This window comes from Xiphias gladius, chromosome 13 (genome assembly GCF_016859285.1).
Source record: "Xiphias gladius isolate SHS-SW01 ecotype Sanya breed wild chromosome 13, ASM1685928v1, whole genome shotgun sequence".
Taxonomy (NCBI): Eukaryota; Metazoa; Chordata; class Actinopteri; order Istiophoriformes; family Xiphiidae; genus Xiphias; species Xiphias gladius.
The window spans coordinates 394,625-411,916 of record NC_053412.1 but is presented as its reverse complement, the minus strand read 5'-3'; the positions used below and the strand labels follow the sequence as shown (position 1 = coordinate 411,916).

Genomic DNA, 17,292 nt, shown 5'->3' with positions numbered 1-17,292 from the left:
CCGGACAATGCAAATAAAGTCTGTTCACATCCTAGCAACCACGCTTACCTCTGGCCTGATTAAGTTCACGGACGTGTTGTCAAATAAAACCTGTGAAAATAAACAGTTAAAAGTCACATCTGAATATTTCACAGAGCAGCTTTTATATAGGCAAAGCGCAGATACAAAATCTCCATGGCAACATAAACACTGTGTTTCCCACTGAACGCTCACTTTTTTACTGCCTGGTAATAATCAGTCTACCAGCTGGTTAAAATGAGTAGTGTCGATGTACAAATACACGAAAATAACTTATTTTTTACATTTTAGAGTTTCTTTTGTCTTGGAAAGCCTCTGGACCCGGACTGGGTTGCACCAGCTATTCCTAAATCCTTCAGTGAGTTTGTCTGTAAAGTTCTTGACGAGTTTTTACTGACCACTCTTTAGTTTCAGACAAGTGCTCTACCAAATCCGGTTGCACCATCAAAACTGGAGGAATGTCTTGAGCCCCCATTTGTCCAGGATTAACATCGCAGCGGGAGGTGGGGGATGAAATATTCCCTGTGGTCCCTCGGTGATTTGACTCGTCTCCCTGGACGGGATTTTAAATTAAATTAAATTTCCAAATTACAGGATGTGATCTGAGCAGGAAAATTGCATAAGCCTGTTTTGCTTAAGGAAATGTTTGAATTCAGGGCTCTAACTAATGGAGTACTGCAATTTCTTACATGGTATCTGTACTTTAACTCTAAATCGGTCTTCCAGTACTGGGGACTGGTGTATGTGAGGTGGTAAATATTAGTGGCATATGCTATTGTGCCTCTTACAGGGTCTTGCTCTCCTGGGAAAAATAACTCGCTTTAAAAAGCAAGGACGTGGCTCTGGAGGTCACAACGGGGACTGGCACAGTGTTAGAGTCACTGACCACAGCAGGCAGAGTAGAAACTCAGCCCACCAACCCCGTCCGAATGTGGCTTTAAAGAGTGAAGACTTCTGCAGAGCTGGTACAACCTTCATCAGTAAGATTTTTAACTCCACCGTCAGTCACGTAGACGACGGTGCATTCAGAGCGAGCGCACAATGTCTTGTAAGCTGAAGTATGGTTTTTTTGGTCATTCCAGTTTATATCATTATTAGACAGCGTTTTGACAACGACTGAATTCTACCTACTATGTGTTGTACCACCTGTTTTAATTTGGTGATGTTGTAACTAGGCTGAGTTTGGAGTCAGGAAGAGCTGGTGCAGCCGGCTCCAGAGGAAGCCACACATCAGGACACATTAGTGACATCAAAACATCAGAGATCATAAATCATTAAACTGCCGCAGCGATTGACAGTTACCTCGTTGACCTACAAACATCCCGCTTCACGATTAGCCTCAGCGTGAGGCCGGCAATCCAGCTTCAGGCCAAAGCCACGTCATTTCAGAGCAAAGGTAAGTTGTCTTCAGGTCAACATTAGAGTCCCATGACGAGTCCGTCATTTGCAACTTGGCAGCAGTGCCTGAAAACCAAACAACAAACATGGACAGACAAGCATACAGGATATCGCATTTACCCTTTTTCATTTTGATGGAAGTCACCAAACCTCTAGAAACCAAACTTAAGCTCTCGCAGTCCCACTCGTTTTCCAGTTCAGTGACCATATCGTCTTGATGCCGCTGTGAGCAGCAACAGTTTAGGAAAACCTCCGTACTGATGCTTTCAAAATACCTGGATCCATTCAGCTTCCATCTCTCCTCCAGGGCTGCAAGCAACAAAACATTACTCTGCACAGCATTTTCTCCATCAATCGAATCATCATTCTGTCTGTAAAAGTATTTGGCTCAAGTATCCAGCTGTTATTTCACTGTGTTACACAACAATCAATGTCAATCAATAATCTATATTTCAGATCGTCTGCTGCTCAGCTCATGTTAGGTTGAAGCTACAGGTCTTCAACATTAATTAGGCTTCCTTGATGTTGCCGTTGATTAATTTAGCAGATGCCACTGAAAACCGGCATAGACTTATTTATAATTTGCTTCATTTCTAATTACTTATTTTTACTCCTGAACCTATTTAGTTACTTGCACTTGATGAAAGCTAAAGTGGATCAGATTCAGTGAGAGATGTGATTCTGGATTTGGATTCGATAAAGTGCTATCGAACCCCAACCCTGGATGTACTCTTTACTCCTTTGCACTGCCCGAATTCTGATTTCTAATGTTCTTCGAAGAGTTATTTCTACCAACATTAAGGTCACAGAGTATGAAGAACCAGCAGTGCAGCAGAGCACTTTTAGCTTCTTTATAGCCCCATAAATTTACTGTTAAACCATCTGAGCAATATTAATTCAAAAGGATTCCAGTAGATTTGATTCAGGTTCGATAAAATTCCACTGAACCCCAACCCTATCTGCAACTAAAGACTATTTCCACTATTCTTAAGTCTGGTGGGCAAATTTTTTTGTTAAATCTAAACCTTTCGGTTTATAAAACGGCAGAAAAGAGCATAAAACTGATCCCAGAGTCGAAGGCGATGTCGTCAACTGTCCGACCAGCAGCTGAGAACCCAGAGATGACCAATTCATGATATAAAACAGAGACTGAGAGTGAATCCTCGTGTTGCAGAGGCCAGAACCAAAGATTTTTTGTTTACCTTTAACCATTAATTAATTACAAAATTGTTGTCCCTGAATTTTCTGACAATCAACTCGTGTTAATGCTCTTTGTCATTTGTAAGTTTTTGAGATTTGTCGAGACCACGGGCGTAGACCAGCTGTTAAACCGACGCCGGCACATTAATGCTGATAGAGGCTGAATAAAGTGCACTGTCCCCTATAAATTAAAAAGTAAATAAACGATAAACAAAGAGGCTCACAACTGCACCGCCACAGGTCCATGACATAAAAATAAATGTTGAAACCCGCAGGAATAAAGAACAGATCATTGGAATTAAAGCTCATAAAACATGCAAAAAAAAAAACAACAAAAAAACATCACATTTTTTCTAATGAAACGGAACTGGAGAATGCACCAACAGGAGAAGAAACAGGTCCTAATGGGAGGATAAATGCTGACACGTATCTCAGGCCTCGTCGCCCATCTCCACCACCACTTCACTCTCAGTAGTCCTGTGTGTCAGCAGGTGTCTGTTGAGGTGAGTCTTGCGGGTGTAGCTCTTGGGGCAGTAGATGCAGGCGTAGGGGCGAATGTTGCTGTGGGACAACATGTGTTTCTTCAGGTCAAACTTCCTCCTCAAACATTTACCGCATTCAGGACACGAGAACGGCTTCTCTCCTGGACAACGGACACACAACAGTCAGTCATGAATGTAGACGGAAACAGAGGTTTAATGCGGTGAATTATAGGTAGATAGTATCGTCGCATTAGTAATTCGTACCATCATATTACAAATGATACTCAAAATTGTCCAATCTGTGCGCAGAAAACACTTCAGTCCTCCGGTAAAGACATTTAGACCCTTCAGTTAGATTTGAGGGAACACATTATGAGCTTCCTCGAAATGTGTGCAGTTATTTTGTTATTCTGATCAGGAAGAACTTCACAAGCTTCAAGTTGAGATTTTATGAACTGGATCACAAGGTTTTACAGTGAAACAAGCTCTAATGTCCTAAAATGCATTTACGGGAGATTAAAGGATAACCACACATCTCAGTCCTTAATGAGAGTAGGGGAGTGATAAATGGAACAAAGGTGAGAATTTAACACCGTAAACATGAAGGAAATAAATTACAATTAATTACATGAATTGGAGTCAGGATTTAGTAGGGATCGAATGTAGTAACATGAATGTATGAATTCCTAAACTGAGGAACAAATCAAGTTTATTTATGTCACGGATTAAAAGCAGGAGCTCATCTCAAGGTCCATTTATCACTTTTACACCTTTAATTTAAGGGATTTAAAGTCCTGCATGAATAATTTCAGAGAATGAATTTAATAATAGGAGGATATTAGTTACTGAAGCAAAGGAACACAATAAGTATAATCATGCCACACATGAGCAGTTTGACACTAAAACATTCAGATGTGGTTAAAAGCTTCTTAAAGAGCGAATAAGTGGACCCGAAGGTAGGATTTGTTTTGAACCTCTATGCAAATTAGTAACCTGAGGGAATCTTTTGAGGGCACAGATGACTTATTCAATAAAGAAACGATTTAACAAACATTTTCCGTCTGAAACCCTGTAGGGCTTCTGTAGGACACAACTTCTACTGTCTTCTTGAGTTGATATTTTCACTGACATCAGCAATTTACTCAAAAACAAAGCTAATCTAATTTTAATGAGACAAAGAAGTTGAACTTGATTCAACACAGAGCGACTTTCACACCTGACTAGCAGCAGTTATTTTTTTAAAACGGAAGAAAATGCCATTCACAAGTTCCCATAGCCCCAAGTCACATCGTGAAACGTCTTGTCTTTCTAATCCACGGTCAAAACGCCAAATAAAAAGGTGATAAAATAAAAATGATCTGTATCGCACGTTTAAAAAGAAGATTCCCTGTAAAACGGGTAAAAGCAGCTAAAACGTCAGGCTACAACATTTCTGCATTTCTGTTTGAAAAGTGACGAAACATTAATCAATTATCACAATTGCTGCTGTTTAATTCAACTGTCAAACGACTAATAAATGAACTGACCAACTGTTAAATAATAAACTGGTTGTCACGGTGACGACTTTCCTGTTCGCTACAGAGTTCTTCTGGATCATATTTCAGCATCTCACCTGTACCTGGGACAACACACACTCCTGTTTTCTTACCGGTGTGTATCCGCCGGTGTTCGGTCAGGTGACAGGAGATGGAGAAGGCCTTCCCACAGTCCTGGCAGACGTACGGCCGCTCACCCGTGTGGGTCCTCATGTGTTTCTGCAGGTCACCTCCGGACGGCCAGCCCTTTCCGCACACCGTGCACACATACGGGCGCTCCCCGGTGTGCCGCCGCACGTGCACATTGAGGCCGGCGAGCGCGGTGAAGTCTTTGGGGCAGTACGGGCAGCGGTAGGGCCGCTCCCCGGTGTGCGTCCTCAGGTGGCCCTCCAGCCCATCCCGGGTCTTAAAGCGTTTGCCACACTGCGGGCACAGGAAGCGGCTCTCGGTGGTGTGGCTGGCCCGGTGTGAATGGAGGCCGGTCAGGGAGCCGTACGTCTTGTTGCACTGGTCGCACTGGTACGAGCGGAAAGTGTGTGTGCGCTGGTGGATGCGAAGTTGGGTCACTCCTGGAGAGCAGGGACGAATGTGACGGTTAATTCATGAGCTTTGGTGACTCACAATGACATGAAATTCCACTTACTGGCTTGTTCTGGAGATTTCAACTGTATCACAGGACCCACATCAGCAGACTGAGCTGATTAGACTGTACCCGAGCTGACACTAGCAGTCAACTACTAGTCAATTAATAAGAAAAGCAATCGGCAACTATTTTGATCATCCAATGCCAAACATTTGCAGATTTCCGCCTCTCAGACGAGAAGCTGCTCTTCTTTGTCACGGATCCCTGTGAACTCAATATCTGAGGTTTTCTTTGGGTCGAACGAAACAAGACCTGTTAAGACGTCACTTTTCTCCCGGTGGATTTTGTATTTTTAAAATGTTTCATTCATGATTACTAGAAAAAAGCATCGGCAGATTATTTTTCCATAATATAAAATTCATACCAACGAAGCGTAATGGGGTAACACTGTACTTTTTACTGCACGGTTATCCGACCGCTGCAGTTACTTGTTGCTTTTCAGACCGAGGGTTCAAAAACTTGTACTGAGCATAATAAATGTAATGTATTGGTATAGAGCAGCCGGATGCTTCCAAGGGTGTTAATCCCACCCATCTACCTGTGCAAGTTACCTGAGAAGGATTGGTCACAGAAGCGGCAGTTGTAGCAGGGCTCAGCTCCCTCCACAGAGTGAGTCTGCAGGTGTCGGAGCAGCTGAGTCTGAGAGCTGAAGGTCTGGTCGCAGACCGTACAGGTGAGGTCGGGCAGCCGGTGCTGCAGTCTGTGGGCGTCTCTCTCCTTGGCCGACTCAAACACCTTATCGCACCTGCTGCAGGTGAACCCTCCTCTGTCCAGGTGGGTCTGCTTGTGATTGGTCAGGCTGGACAGGTGGTGGAACTCCTTGTCACACTGGCTGCACTGGTAAACTGGGCGGGCCCGGTGGCTCCGCTGGTGTGACAGGAGCTCAGCTTTGGTTTTGAAGACGGCGTTGCACTGGAAGCAGGAGTGGGTCCTGAGGGGGCGGGGCTCCGTGAGGCGGAGCTCTGGGGGGCGGGACTCCGTGAGGCGGGGCTCCGGGGGGCGGGGCTCTTCGTCGTGGCTACCAGGTTGACCCTGCAGGTTCACAGCTCCTTTCGCCGTTAAGGCCGACCCGCAGGACTTATTGGTACGCAGGTGACGGATCACCTGTAGACAGTCACACTAATGAGCTGACTGGACCGTTGGTCCTAGTAAAATCACTACTAGTACTGGTACAACTGCTACTAAAACTACAGTACATGTACTACTAGAACTACAACAACTCCCACCACTGTTATAACTGCTACTGTTACTATAAGCTCGTTCTTTAAAGACGAGATATAGCAGATTGTTTCAAGGAGTAGTTCGACATTTAGGAAAATACACTTATTTGCCTTCCTGCTGAGAGTTAGATGTTCAGATTGATCCCATGTCTGTTTTTTATATATGAAGCTACAGCCAGCAGCCTGTTAGCTTAGCTTAGCATAAAGAGTAGAAACAGGGGAAACAGCTAGCTTGGCTCTGTCCAAAGGTAACACAATCTACCTACCGGCACCTCTACAGCTCACTGACTAACCTGTAAATTTCTTTAGTTTGGCACATAACCCTTCCTGTAATGGTGAAATGTCATATTTATACTTTGTTTGATCCGTACAAAAACACAGTGTGTTAATTAGTGAGCTTTGCAGACACTGTGTCCTGGTTTATTAAAGTCTTTTTATTACCTCCTTTCTGCATATGGAACAATATTTACGGTTTAGACAGAGTTGTAAAAGGGATTGGTAACTCTTTATTTTAACGCACCGTAAATTCCAGTTTATTTCCAAATAATCTCCCAAGACGTTTCCTGGATTTAACCACATAACACGGTTCTAGTTACAGGTAAAATAGAAAGGGATGAGTTGGCACACTTCCAGTTATTTCCAGTTGAACCTTGTGCTGCTGCAGTTGGTCTGTTAATGTGAAAGTGTTACAGGGTCCAGTCAACTGCTAAAACTGCTGCTACTATTGTTGCTGGCTCTACACGGCCTCATACTAAAGGACATTACTCTAAAAAGTAGTGTCTACCTGGAAGCGAGTCCTGACTCAAACAGGTCATTCAAACTGAGAGAGAAAAAAATAAATAAAATAAAAAAGAAATCACCATAATCTTAAGTAACAAATTTAATGCTACAGCTGCACGTGGTGGCATCCCAGGCAGACAGGTGAACACACTCACCTGAGAACGGTAGATGAAACATTTGCCACAATGAGGACATTTGTGAGCCACACGCTGAGAATTATGGGAAATGCTGTACAGGGCATTAGCTGTGACCTCAGAGCAGGACTGATCTGATTGGTCGACTGTGAAGAAAAGTGGGAGTTGGATAAATAAGATGTTGAGTGAGTTTGTTCGGTTCGTGTGTGTGTGTGTGTCTTCTACCTGTGTCTTCTGACTGGTCTGCAAAGTTTCCAGGTGAGTCCTTCAACCTGACAGAAAACAGTGGTGATGATTACACTTTATTTTAAGGGTCCTGTATTTTCCAGCTAATTTCCTGGAAACTTTCCTCCTTATTTCCTAAACATTTGCATGTATTTTCCTGTAAATTACTGGGATACATATTCGAAATTTGGTCCTAATTACAAGTGTCAGTTGCTACAGTTATTAAGTATTAATTAGGAAACGATGTAGTAGGTCAGTGAAAAATATTTCATAAACTGACGCCAGTATCCATCAGAGTTTCCTAGAAAGACAAGTAGAACTTTTTAATTCCTGATTAAGATTTAGATGTTCGACACTGAGTCGCTTTACTTTACAGAACCCGTCTGTGGACATGAGGTAGAAACATGTGTAAGTGTAACTGCTCAGTCTTGTGAGTGTGTTTTATTTGTTGGTCGCGAAACACAAAACTAAGGAATTTCAGGGCAGTTCAACCAACATGCAGCACAGTCGTCAGTTACATGAATATTTACTCATCACCAAGCAGCTCCACATTCAACTCTGTTTATGAACAATTTTTCACTTACCTGCTACATTATTTCCTAGTTTATCCTGACAAACTCAAACGTAAGGAGCAGGTATTTAATAACTAAAACTTCCTCCGTTTCCCTTATGTAATTAACAGCTAAAAAAACTGATCTTTTTTGCGGTAAATTACGAGGCAAGTCTGAAGGAAATGATCTGGACAAAAGAGGACCTGTAAAATAAAGCGTTACTGTGACGATCATAAAGCGTGTGTGGCGTTTACTGGATGCAGCACATAAACTGTTAAAACACTCTACATGAGGGGAAACACATGTCTGACCTGTCCACCTCCAGGATCACAGGCGTGACGGAGCATTCCTCCTCGCCCAACGCTGAACTCTCATTGGACGCCTCCTGCTCGACTGGCGACATGGTCCGAGCGATCACAGTCTCCTCTACCTCCTCCTGTTCATCCTCTGTCATCACCACCACCTCCACCTTTACCAGCTCCACATCCAGCTGCGTGGGGCTAACCACACCCGGGAGAGGCTCCGACTGGATCTCCGCGTCGGCGGGAGGAGGTGAAGGATCGGTCAGTTTGGTGAAGAGGGGGTGGGACCAGGCGGAGAGGAGGATCTTCTCGGTGTCACAACCCACTGAGGAAAAATAATAACAATAAATAAAATGAAATTCATGTCCACTGAACCAGCAAAGAAAATCAAATTTTTCACGCTTTAATTCTGTTCCCATTTGATTGAGTACCTGTGGTGGTTGCTTGGCCCTGTAAACAGCTCTGATTGGTCAGCAGCTCCCTCAGATCCTCCCGGTCCGCCTCCTGCAGGCAGTCCTCGAGACCACCGGGAGCAGCATCGAGCCAGAAAGCAGCCTGAAAGAGACAAAGACGAAATGTTACGGCTTGAACACACCTGTAGGGATGGAAAAACACGGAGGCATGATCGCGACACAGACGTCAGGAAACGCATCTCTTGGTGTTGCCATGTGTTCTGCGTGCTCTCGTTAAAGCAGCTACTTTTTTATTTTTACCATTATGACAACAGAACAGAAGTCAATCTCTAATCAATCACACATGATTTTCCTCACTTATTTCATACTTCGCCTTTTCTGAAACAGTCTCCCGGGACCTACGCTCATTAGAGATGGCAGCAGCAGGAGGCGACGCTAGTAATAGAGAGACAGAGGTCATGGGCGTGGCAGTATTTCAGCTTGCTGATAACTTGCCTCAGAATCTTCCTGTGTTTAAGTTTCCTTCGGTATCGCAGTGATCCAGTGACAGTTGTCTGAACGTCCACGGCTGCGCTGCAACAGGAGCTGATCACCGCTGGTTCGGCAGCTTTTAACGGGACGGTTTGACTGAATGGAATGATCTTACTGTTTACATCCCCCAAAGTATTGTAGTAATTGTAGTTCGGTGTCAGACTTAGCCCCTGATCTAGCGCCACCATCAGGTCAACATTTGAATTGGTGCACTACTTTGGTTTATGATCAAATACTCTCTTGCTCCACATACTAGACCCTACAACCTCCATTTCAAAACCTCTAACCAACGTTTTACACAAGATGACTCTGTTTGCACGTGGGGAAGGATTCACTGAGCACCTGTTTGAAGTCGGGGACAGGGAAAAGCTGGTCGATCCTGGACAAGAAGTCAGATATGAGAGACTGGGCGGCAGAGTCAAAACTCTGGTTAAACACCTCCTGAAACAGAGACCAGCAGAGAGAGAATCATTTCAGGGTCGCCCTACTAAGTTACCAGGGCTCCGGCATGAGGGGGGCCCTCACAAAGCCTGCAAATAAAACATGGTTTTCATATGTAATTTTGAAAATGTACAGGACTAGCACAGTGCGTTAGCTACTTGATTATGTGTCTACCACAATATTAGAACCCTTCGTGTTGCTGAGGATGTCAGACAACTTGTGCTCAGAAAACTAAAAAGGCATTTCAAACAGTCATTTTCAGCAGTTTACACTTGACTACCATGAACTTCTATGTACATACCCTTCACACATTATGACAGGCAGTAATAACTTCTGCAAATTGTCAGTTGGCCGCAGTGTTTTGATCAGTGTTCAAAAACAGAACTGATGCAAATAAACCTTCAGCAACATCAGAAACGTTTTTTATTTAATCAGGTCTTCTCGTTGAGATTGAGATCTGAGACCTGAGCACGAGAAAACATCCATAACCAGTCAAACACACTATCAGCAACCAGAAATACCACAGCTAAGACACATCTGTTGTAAGAGTCATAAAAACCATCAGATAACAAAGTTTTAAAATCTCCAAGGGGTATGAAGGAGCGTAGTTTGAGTGCAGGTTAAAAAGGAACCTGAAACCAGTTTTGCCAAGTTCTGTTGGTACATAAAGAATATCTGAGGTCAGGCAGTTCCTGGATGTTAGAAGAGGCAGTGTGAGGAGATGGAGGGTTTAATTACTCAGAATGTGTTATTATTTTACGTGACTACTCACAGTAATTATAGTAAGTTATAAAACATGTGCTGAGATTTCTTTAATGCATTATAAACAAACACTTTAATACTGACCAACCTAATAATCACTACAACTGCATGTGTTTACTTGTTGATTCAGACATGACGATGGTTATATCGAAAGGGCACGGGGCCCCTGATCTTTGTGCTACACCACTGAATACTGTTATTGGAAATCCCCTGTTCAATGCTGCTGTTTTAAGCACTGACCTGCAGGAGGCGCTGTCTGTCTGCAGGGCTCAGCTTATCAGTCAGTAAAGTCAACAGAGCCGAGCACCGTTCGTCTACCTCTTCATCCGGCTGCTGAGAGAACAAACACAAACAGTCCCATTTCTTGAACTCCTGAATGTTTCATAACCTGTAAAACCCTCTGAGGAATATTTAAAATATAGTTATTACTCTATAATTACTGTGTCAGACTAAGGGCTCAGAAAAATGGAATCAATCGTTACTTGTATTTTCCTTTATCTTTTTCAAGAGGGACCGAGAGGGAAGGTCACTGTTACAACAATAAATACAAACCAAAAAGCAAAGACTGAAATGGTCACGCACCATAAAAACATGCAAAATACTGATGAGAGTATAAAAATGCCTAGTTAAGATGAAGTAAGAGAGTAAAGACAAATCCAACTAAGATGCAGAAACAGGAAATTTCTCAACAATCTGACACGAAGAAAGAACAACACATTTAAAAGTTAAAGCACAAAGAGTACGATTTTCCGGATCCAGTTCAGTCCAGGTTCCTGTCCAACCTGGACTGTACTTGATCAGAACAGCTTGTTTTACTAGAACCCGGAGGACTTTGCTCCTCCATGTCCCAAAATCCACTGTAGTCTGGTCACATGTTTAAGGGGGAATTCAGTCAGCCTACGTCAACTCATAAAGTCACCAATGTGTTAGAGCCTCAACGATTAGTCGATCGACAGAAAATTCATCTGCTGCTATTCTGATAATCAATTAATTGGTTTGAGTCATTTTTTCAGCAAACATGTCCAATGTTTGCTGGTTCCAGCTTCTCACATGTGAAGATTCAACATTTGAAGATGTCACCTTGGGCTCTGGGAAATTTTAACTGGCGTTTTTATAGACAAAATGATTAATCAAGAAAATAATTGGCAGATTAATTGGCAATGAAAATAAACCTCAATTGCAGCCCTAAAAATAATCACATGGTCATGTGATTATTTTTAGGGCTGCAATTGAGGATTATCTTAATCTTAATTTTTACTTCTTTTACACTCAAACATCAACAAAGTGTAGTAAACAGCTGTATTTGCAAGACACAGTTAGAGCCCTCCTCTCTCACCGTTGCCTTGGAGATGGAGCGGATCCTGTCCAGGTGAGTGTGGACAGCCTGGGGGTCCGGGTCAGAGAGGGTCACCTGAAGCAAGGACAGAGTAAAGATGTCACTTTGTATTTTCTGGACTTTCATGGCCTCAGACGGGTTTTGTGGAAGAGAAAACTGCCAAACCAGCCTGTCAACTGTTTCAGCATCCGTTTCCCAATGTCTGAAAACACTTACTGCTGCTCTGAAGGTATTGTCTCAATCCTTAAACCATCTATAGTGTTTATTTTTTAATAGCAGTGTGAACCCCCACAGAATGATCAGCCGAATCTGCAGCTCCCCTCGGCTTTAAAGAGCTTTACACTGAGTTTCAGCTCATTGTTTATCTGTTTGCTGCTCTGGTTCACTCTCACCGCTCTCATGCAGCAGGCAGATGTTTTCAGAGAAACAGCTGTAGAAAGCCACCGTCCACTACCTGCTGAGCAGCAACCAGCAGACGGACACAGCCAGAGACCAGCTGAACATAGTGGAGCGTTTGGAAGCTAAAGAGCAAGAAGTTTCCCTCAGGAGCTGTTGGAGACCGAAACCAGTGCTAAAAGAAGAGGGAGTACAAAGACCGGATCCAGGTGAATCATTATGGGTTTCTATTGCCAACAAGTAGACAAAAGAATCTGTTACTGCAGGTTTCAAGACTCTTCTAACCACCTGGATCAAAAAAAATTAACTCATGACTAAGTTTTCTGACACAAACATAGATGACAGCCGGAAAATTATGTTTTTGCTTGAATTATACAACATACAAAAAAATTTTTATTACAAGCTATATTTGTCTATGTTGATGTTAAGTTGTAGTATTTTTTCCTTTATACTTAATAATGCATTGATATTTCTCTTATGTTGGACAGAAAGAGCACAGACAGACGTTATTTCCAGCTGCCTGGGTTAGGAAATTCAGTCACAACTTGAAAAACTGTTCAAAAATCTTTTGTTGTGATTATTTATTTTCCTATCGGGATAGTAGAGAATATTCAGAACAGCATTAGTGTTGTTTTGATTAATTTTCTGTTGAACAACTAATCACTGCAGCGCTAAAATAAGTAAACCTTGTCAAATGAAGCTAAATGTGGTCCTAACGCAGCTGTCTTATGAAGCTGCATGAACACTTTCCTTAAATAAAACACAATTTAAAATGAAGAAGTTATGATTTAAATCAGGAAACATGTCAAAGACAGAACAATGAGAAAATAAGAACAGAGTGGGACTGAGGTTTTTCAACCTAGCGTTAATAATTTTCACTTTTCTCTTTCGCCCAATTCAAGTGACTCGTTGAGCTCAACTACTCCCAATAACACACTGTTCCTACAGTGGACATGTCAAGGCAGAAAACAGCCTCAGGTCTTTCTCATAATAATAATAATAATAATGACGATGATAATTATGGCTCTGTTGCATTCAGGTGTGCTAGCATGAGGCAGCATGCACAACATCAACATGAGTGTGTTTTTTGCAGATTTAATAAAATGCTCAACGGAAGCTGAAGCTCCTACAGACTCAGACAGGCATTTGCAGTTATTCTGGATGACTGGGGCTCTTTTTTTTTTCTTCAGCCATTCTGGCAGTATACCGAGCACCTGAAACTACAAGTACTCGAGAGGAATGGACAGTTTGCACTCCACTGACAGCGGACATTTTGTTATGTCACAGTAGGAAAAGCACACGCATAAATGATAAAACTAACAATGTTTGGATCCCATTTAGCTGCAGTGTTAGGGTCCTGGTATTGTTCATGCTGGTTTACCAGGACACTTCCTTCTATGACAAGTTTTATGTTTTATTGTGTTCTTGCAGCTTTAAACTTACAGGACACTTGAAAGTTTTTACGATGCTATTAAGTGCTCTCCATTTAAATACTCTCATCTGTTAACAGCTATTTGGTCCTGAACCCTTGGGCTGTTGGTGGGATTTCTGATACGGCCAAAAAAAGTCAAAGAAATACATTTTAAGACTTTACACAGAAATTGTCCTTGTAACATGTTTCTTTTATAAACTTAGAGTTAAATTTTCCAGCTCAACACTGCCCATTTCACACCTGTGTGGAAATGTCTCTCTGCTCATCTTCAAAACTGAGCTGCTTTCTCTTAATGTCTTGTTTTGGACTTTAATACTGTAAAACTCTTTGAACTGTTATTTAGAAGTACCAAGGCACTTCTATGTCCGGTGTTTGTTGTATTTTTTTGTTTTATGAATTGATTTAATAAAGAAAAGGTGGTCTCACTGTGCAGATATCATTTACACCTGCATTAATGGGAGTTTTTCCTGTTCTAGATAACATATCCAGAAGCAGAATTAAAGACAATAAAACACAAACCTTGGTCCTCAGAGCCAGCAGCAGCAAGCTCCTCTGCCTGTCTGTAAGCAGCTGTGGGACTGCCTCGGTTACGAGGGAAACAAAGTCCTCCAACATCCCATAATGCTTCACGCTCTGCTTCCGAGCGACCTGCCACATTGCTGCCGTCAGCAGGCGGAGAGGAGGGACAAGGAGACGCAGTGAGGAGAGGGGGAGAGGGGACCCTGGTGAGGGAGAGGAGGAACATGTTGACATGTCACAGTAGGGAAAGCACTGATGTTTGTAATAACATCGAGGATGGCTGAATCCCATTTAGCTGAGTCTGTCTCTTGGTCCTGGTACTGTGCGTCCTGGTTTACTGGGACACTTGAATCTAATAATAGTGACAAGTCTGCTGGGGGAAAAAAGCCTATTATCATCATCATAAACAACATTATCATAATTCAATTTACAGTTTGCTGTGATGGTTTAGTTGAGGTTTGGAGAATATTCCATTAATATGCATTTGGAATTTGGGGGCATATTTCTTTGAAAATGCCCATCCAGAAATATAATATTACTGTTAGGTTAAGATACTTTTCACCCAGTGGCTGTTTCAGCAGGTAAGGCAGAGATGTAACATTAAATAATAATGCCCATTTAGGTGCTTGTACTTCCACAGCTTAATAGCAAGTGGGCATTAGTCATCTTAGTAGTTACACTAACAAACCATTAGTAAGATGGATTTTGACATACAATTTAGTAGACAAAACTATTTCTTCTTCCAACATGGTCACAGTGGGTAACGTTTGGAATTTTCAGCATGGAGTTTGGCTGGGTTCCATTTCCAGCCAAACTACATTAAAAAATATCAGTAGTCAAGGTTCCGGTGTTTATTACTGTGCAAGCAAAACCTAATTAAATTGGGTTTAAGCCATTTTCTAAATAAGTACAAATCTGTCTTCAATTCGGCATAATGTCCAACAGAGGACCTAGAACGTAGTTTTGCGAAATTGTTAATTTCACATCTGACTATTGCCACAGAGGTCAGACTTTGTAAATTAAAGTGTTGAGTTTGGTTGGGAATGAAATCCAGCCAAACCCCTTGAAAAGAATCCCAGTATTTAAGGTTTTGTTGCTTGTTAATGGGTAAGCGATAGTTAATAAAACTGAATTTGAGACAATGTCTATATCTGCACAACCGGCCTTCCATTCAGCACATGCTTAATACTGCATGCAGTACTTCATTTCATCATATTATGAACATTTACTATCCCGGGTTTATCATGGGATCAACCGGCGTCACATCTGACTACTGCCAAAAAGGATGGAGTTTGGCAGGTGGGCAGCCAAATTCAATTTAAAAATATATTAGTTTAAGGTGTCGTTGCTTGCTAGCGACTGAAGAATACTTAGGAAAACTGGATTTAATACATTTTCTAATTAATTTCAAATCTGTATTCAACGAGGCATGTGTCCAATATTAATTGAATCGCGGAATTTCGCCAAATTATCAATTTTAAACAAAACCGTGTTAATCTCAGCCCCGGATCCGACCGTGTGCCCATTTAGTGCTGGTTCATTTTTGATGAATTAATGCATATTATTAAGAATGCTGCATTCATAAAATAAAAATCAGTTCTGGCTTAGAGGACAGCCACCCTAGTGCTAGCAGGTAAAATAGCCCACTAACGCTACATAACGTTATGCAATTTTAGATAAATTTTCATATAATAATCGCGTACACATTTGTCACACATATGCCGAAGTAACAAGTAACTACAACCGACTCAAAATAGCTGTTACGATATGTTCTTCTAAGTATTTACCTTTTCCTTAGACCAAAGTATTTCAAAAATGCAACTTTTTTTGCATGGAGTTTGGCTCGTATCGGTCCAACGAACAACTACACAAGTTGCTGGCTATCTGGCTAACGTTCACTAATGAGCCAGACAAATGAAACTGTTCCTGATTAAAATGCAGCCGGTTGAGGAACAAACATTATCAACACATACCCATTCTGCCTCTACAGTCGCACACTTCTGATGCACTTCTGAACACTGCACTAAAAGTCGGGTTAGCTGTGAGGGCTAACGGCTAGGCGGTGTTTACAGTCCAGCTATAACTGCGGCTCCGCCTTCACACCGGACGTTCAAGAGCCGGCGGCAGAAACACGTCCGGTTTCACCTGCACCTAGGTGAGGTTTATTTTAGCAGGACAGGTAAGGGGCTTACCGGATATTATGTGTGCTTAAGAGAAGACATTGTCCTCCCTCGTCTCTGTGCCTGTCTATCAGCTCATGTGTTGATTTACAACCAAAATGCTTACATACATACATGATTGAATAATGTGATTTATTTATTTACCTGGCTACAGGTAAATAAATGTGTATAGGCTGATATTTATTTTTCAAATAAGTTTTCTTTCCTAAAATTAGTTTTTAAAAGAACTGAGCTGGACATGTTACAAAGCGCTTCTGTACTGCACTTTCTTATTGGGCGACACATATATGAGCCGATATATTAGCAATAAGCTATTATTGGCTGATAAACTGGCCTGGACAAATATCGATCAGGCACATTTGGAAAAAAATGAAAAAAAAAAAAAAAAAAAAAAAAAGTAGCATCCAAACCAGATCTGTTAAAACACAGATAACAGAGTCAGCAGATGTAGAAAATACATCGTTAACCAATTAAAAATATTTTTAAAAAGGGCGAAAATGACCAAAAATTACCATGTTATTGGTCATTAATAAAACTAAAATAATAACATAAAGCCCGCAGTTTCATACCAATTTCCTCATATTTTCAGTCATTTTCTCAGAAAAAGAAAAACTGACCTGTGGTTTTAAACTTTTTACAGTTGTAAATGGGGCAATAGGACACAACTCGTATTTAATCTGATTTAGTGTATAACATATCTTTAAAAAGTGAAAAACGGCCATCGTAATTTCCTAAACACTGAAGCAAGGGAATTTTTTATGGTCATTTTGCTCATAAAATGACATAAACAGTAA

The 17,292-nt window shown here is 41.7% G+C and overlaps 1 protein-coding gene across 2 annotated transcripts; it reads right to left on the bottom strand.

Annotated features, from left to right (window-relative positions):
- Nucleotides 1–267: 267 nt before the first annotated feature.
- On the bottom strand, nt 268–16,473 carry LOC120797942 (zinc finger protein 271-like). 2 transcript variants are annotated; one of them, XM_040141770.1, is made up of 12 exons: nt 16,292–16,473; nt 14,319–14,521; nt 11,972–12,046; nt 10,876–10,968; nt 9,775–9,873; nt 8,920–9,043; nt 8,498–8,813; nt 7,636–7,682; nt 7,432–7,556; nt 5,828–6,380; nt 4,747–5,202; nt 268–3,259 (listed from the first exon to the last, which is right to left on the bottom strand). In XM_040141770.1, exons 1-12 carry the CDS (start codon nt 16,293–16,295, stop codon nt 3,048–3,050), a joined length of 2,307 nt encoding a protein of 768 aa, XP_039997704.1. In that variant the 5' UTR covers nt 16,296–16,473; the 3' UTR covers nt 268–3,047. The 2 variants fall into 2 exon arrangements, with proteins under 2 accessions (XP_039997704.1, XP_039997705.1); XM_040141771.1 differs by having other exon boundaries at nt 5,828–6,353.
- Between the last annotated feature and the right edge of the window lie 819 nt (nt 16,474–17,292).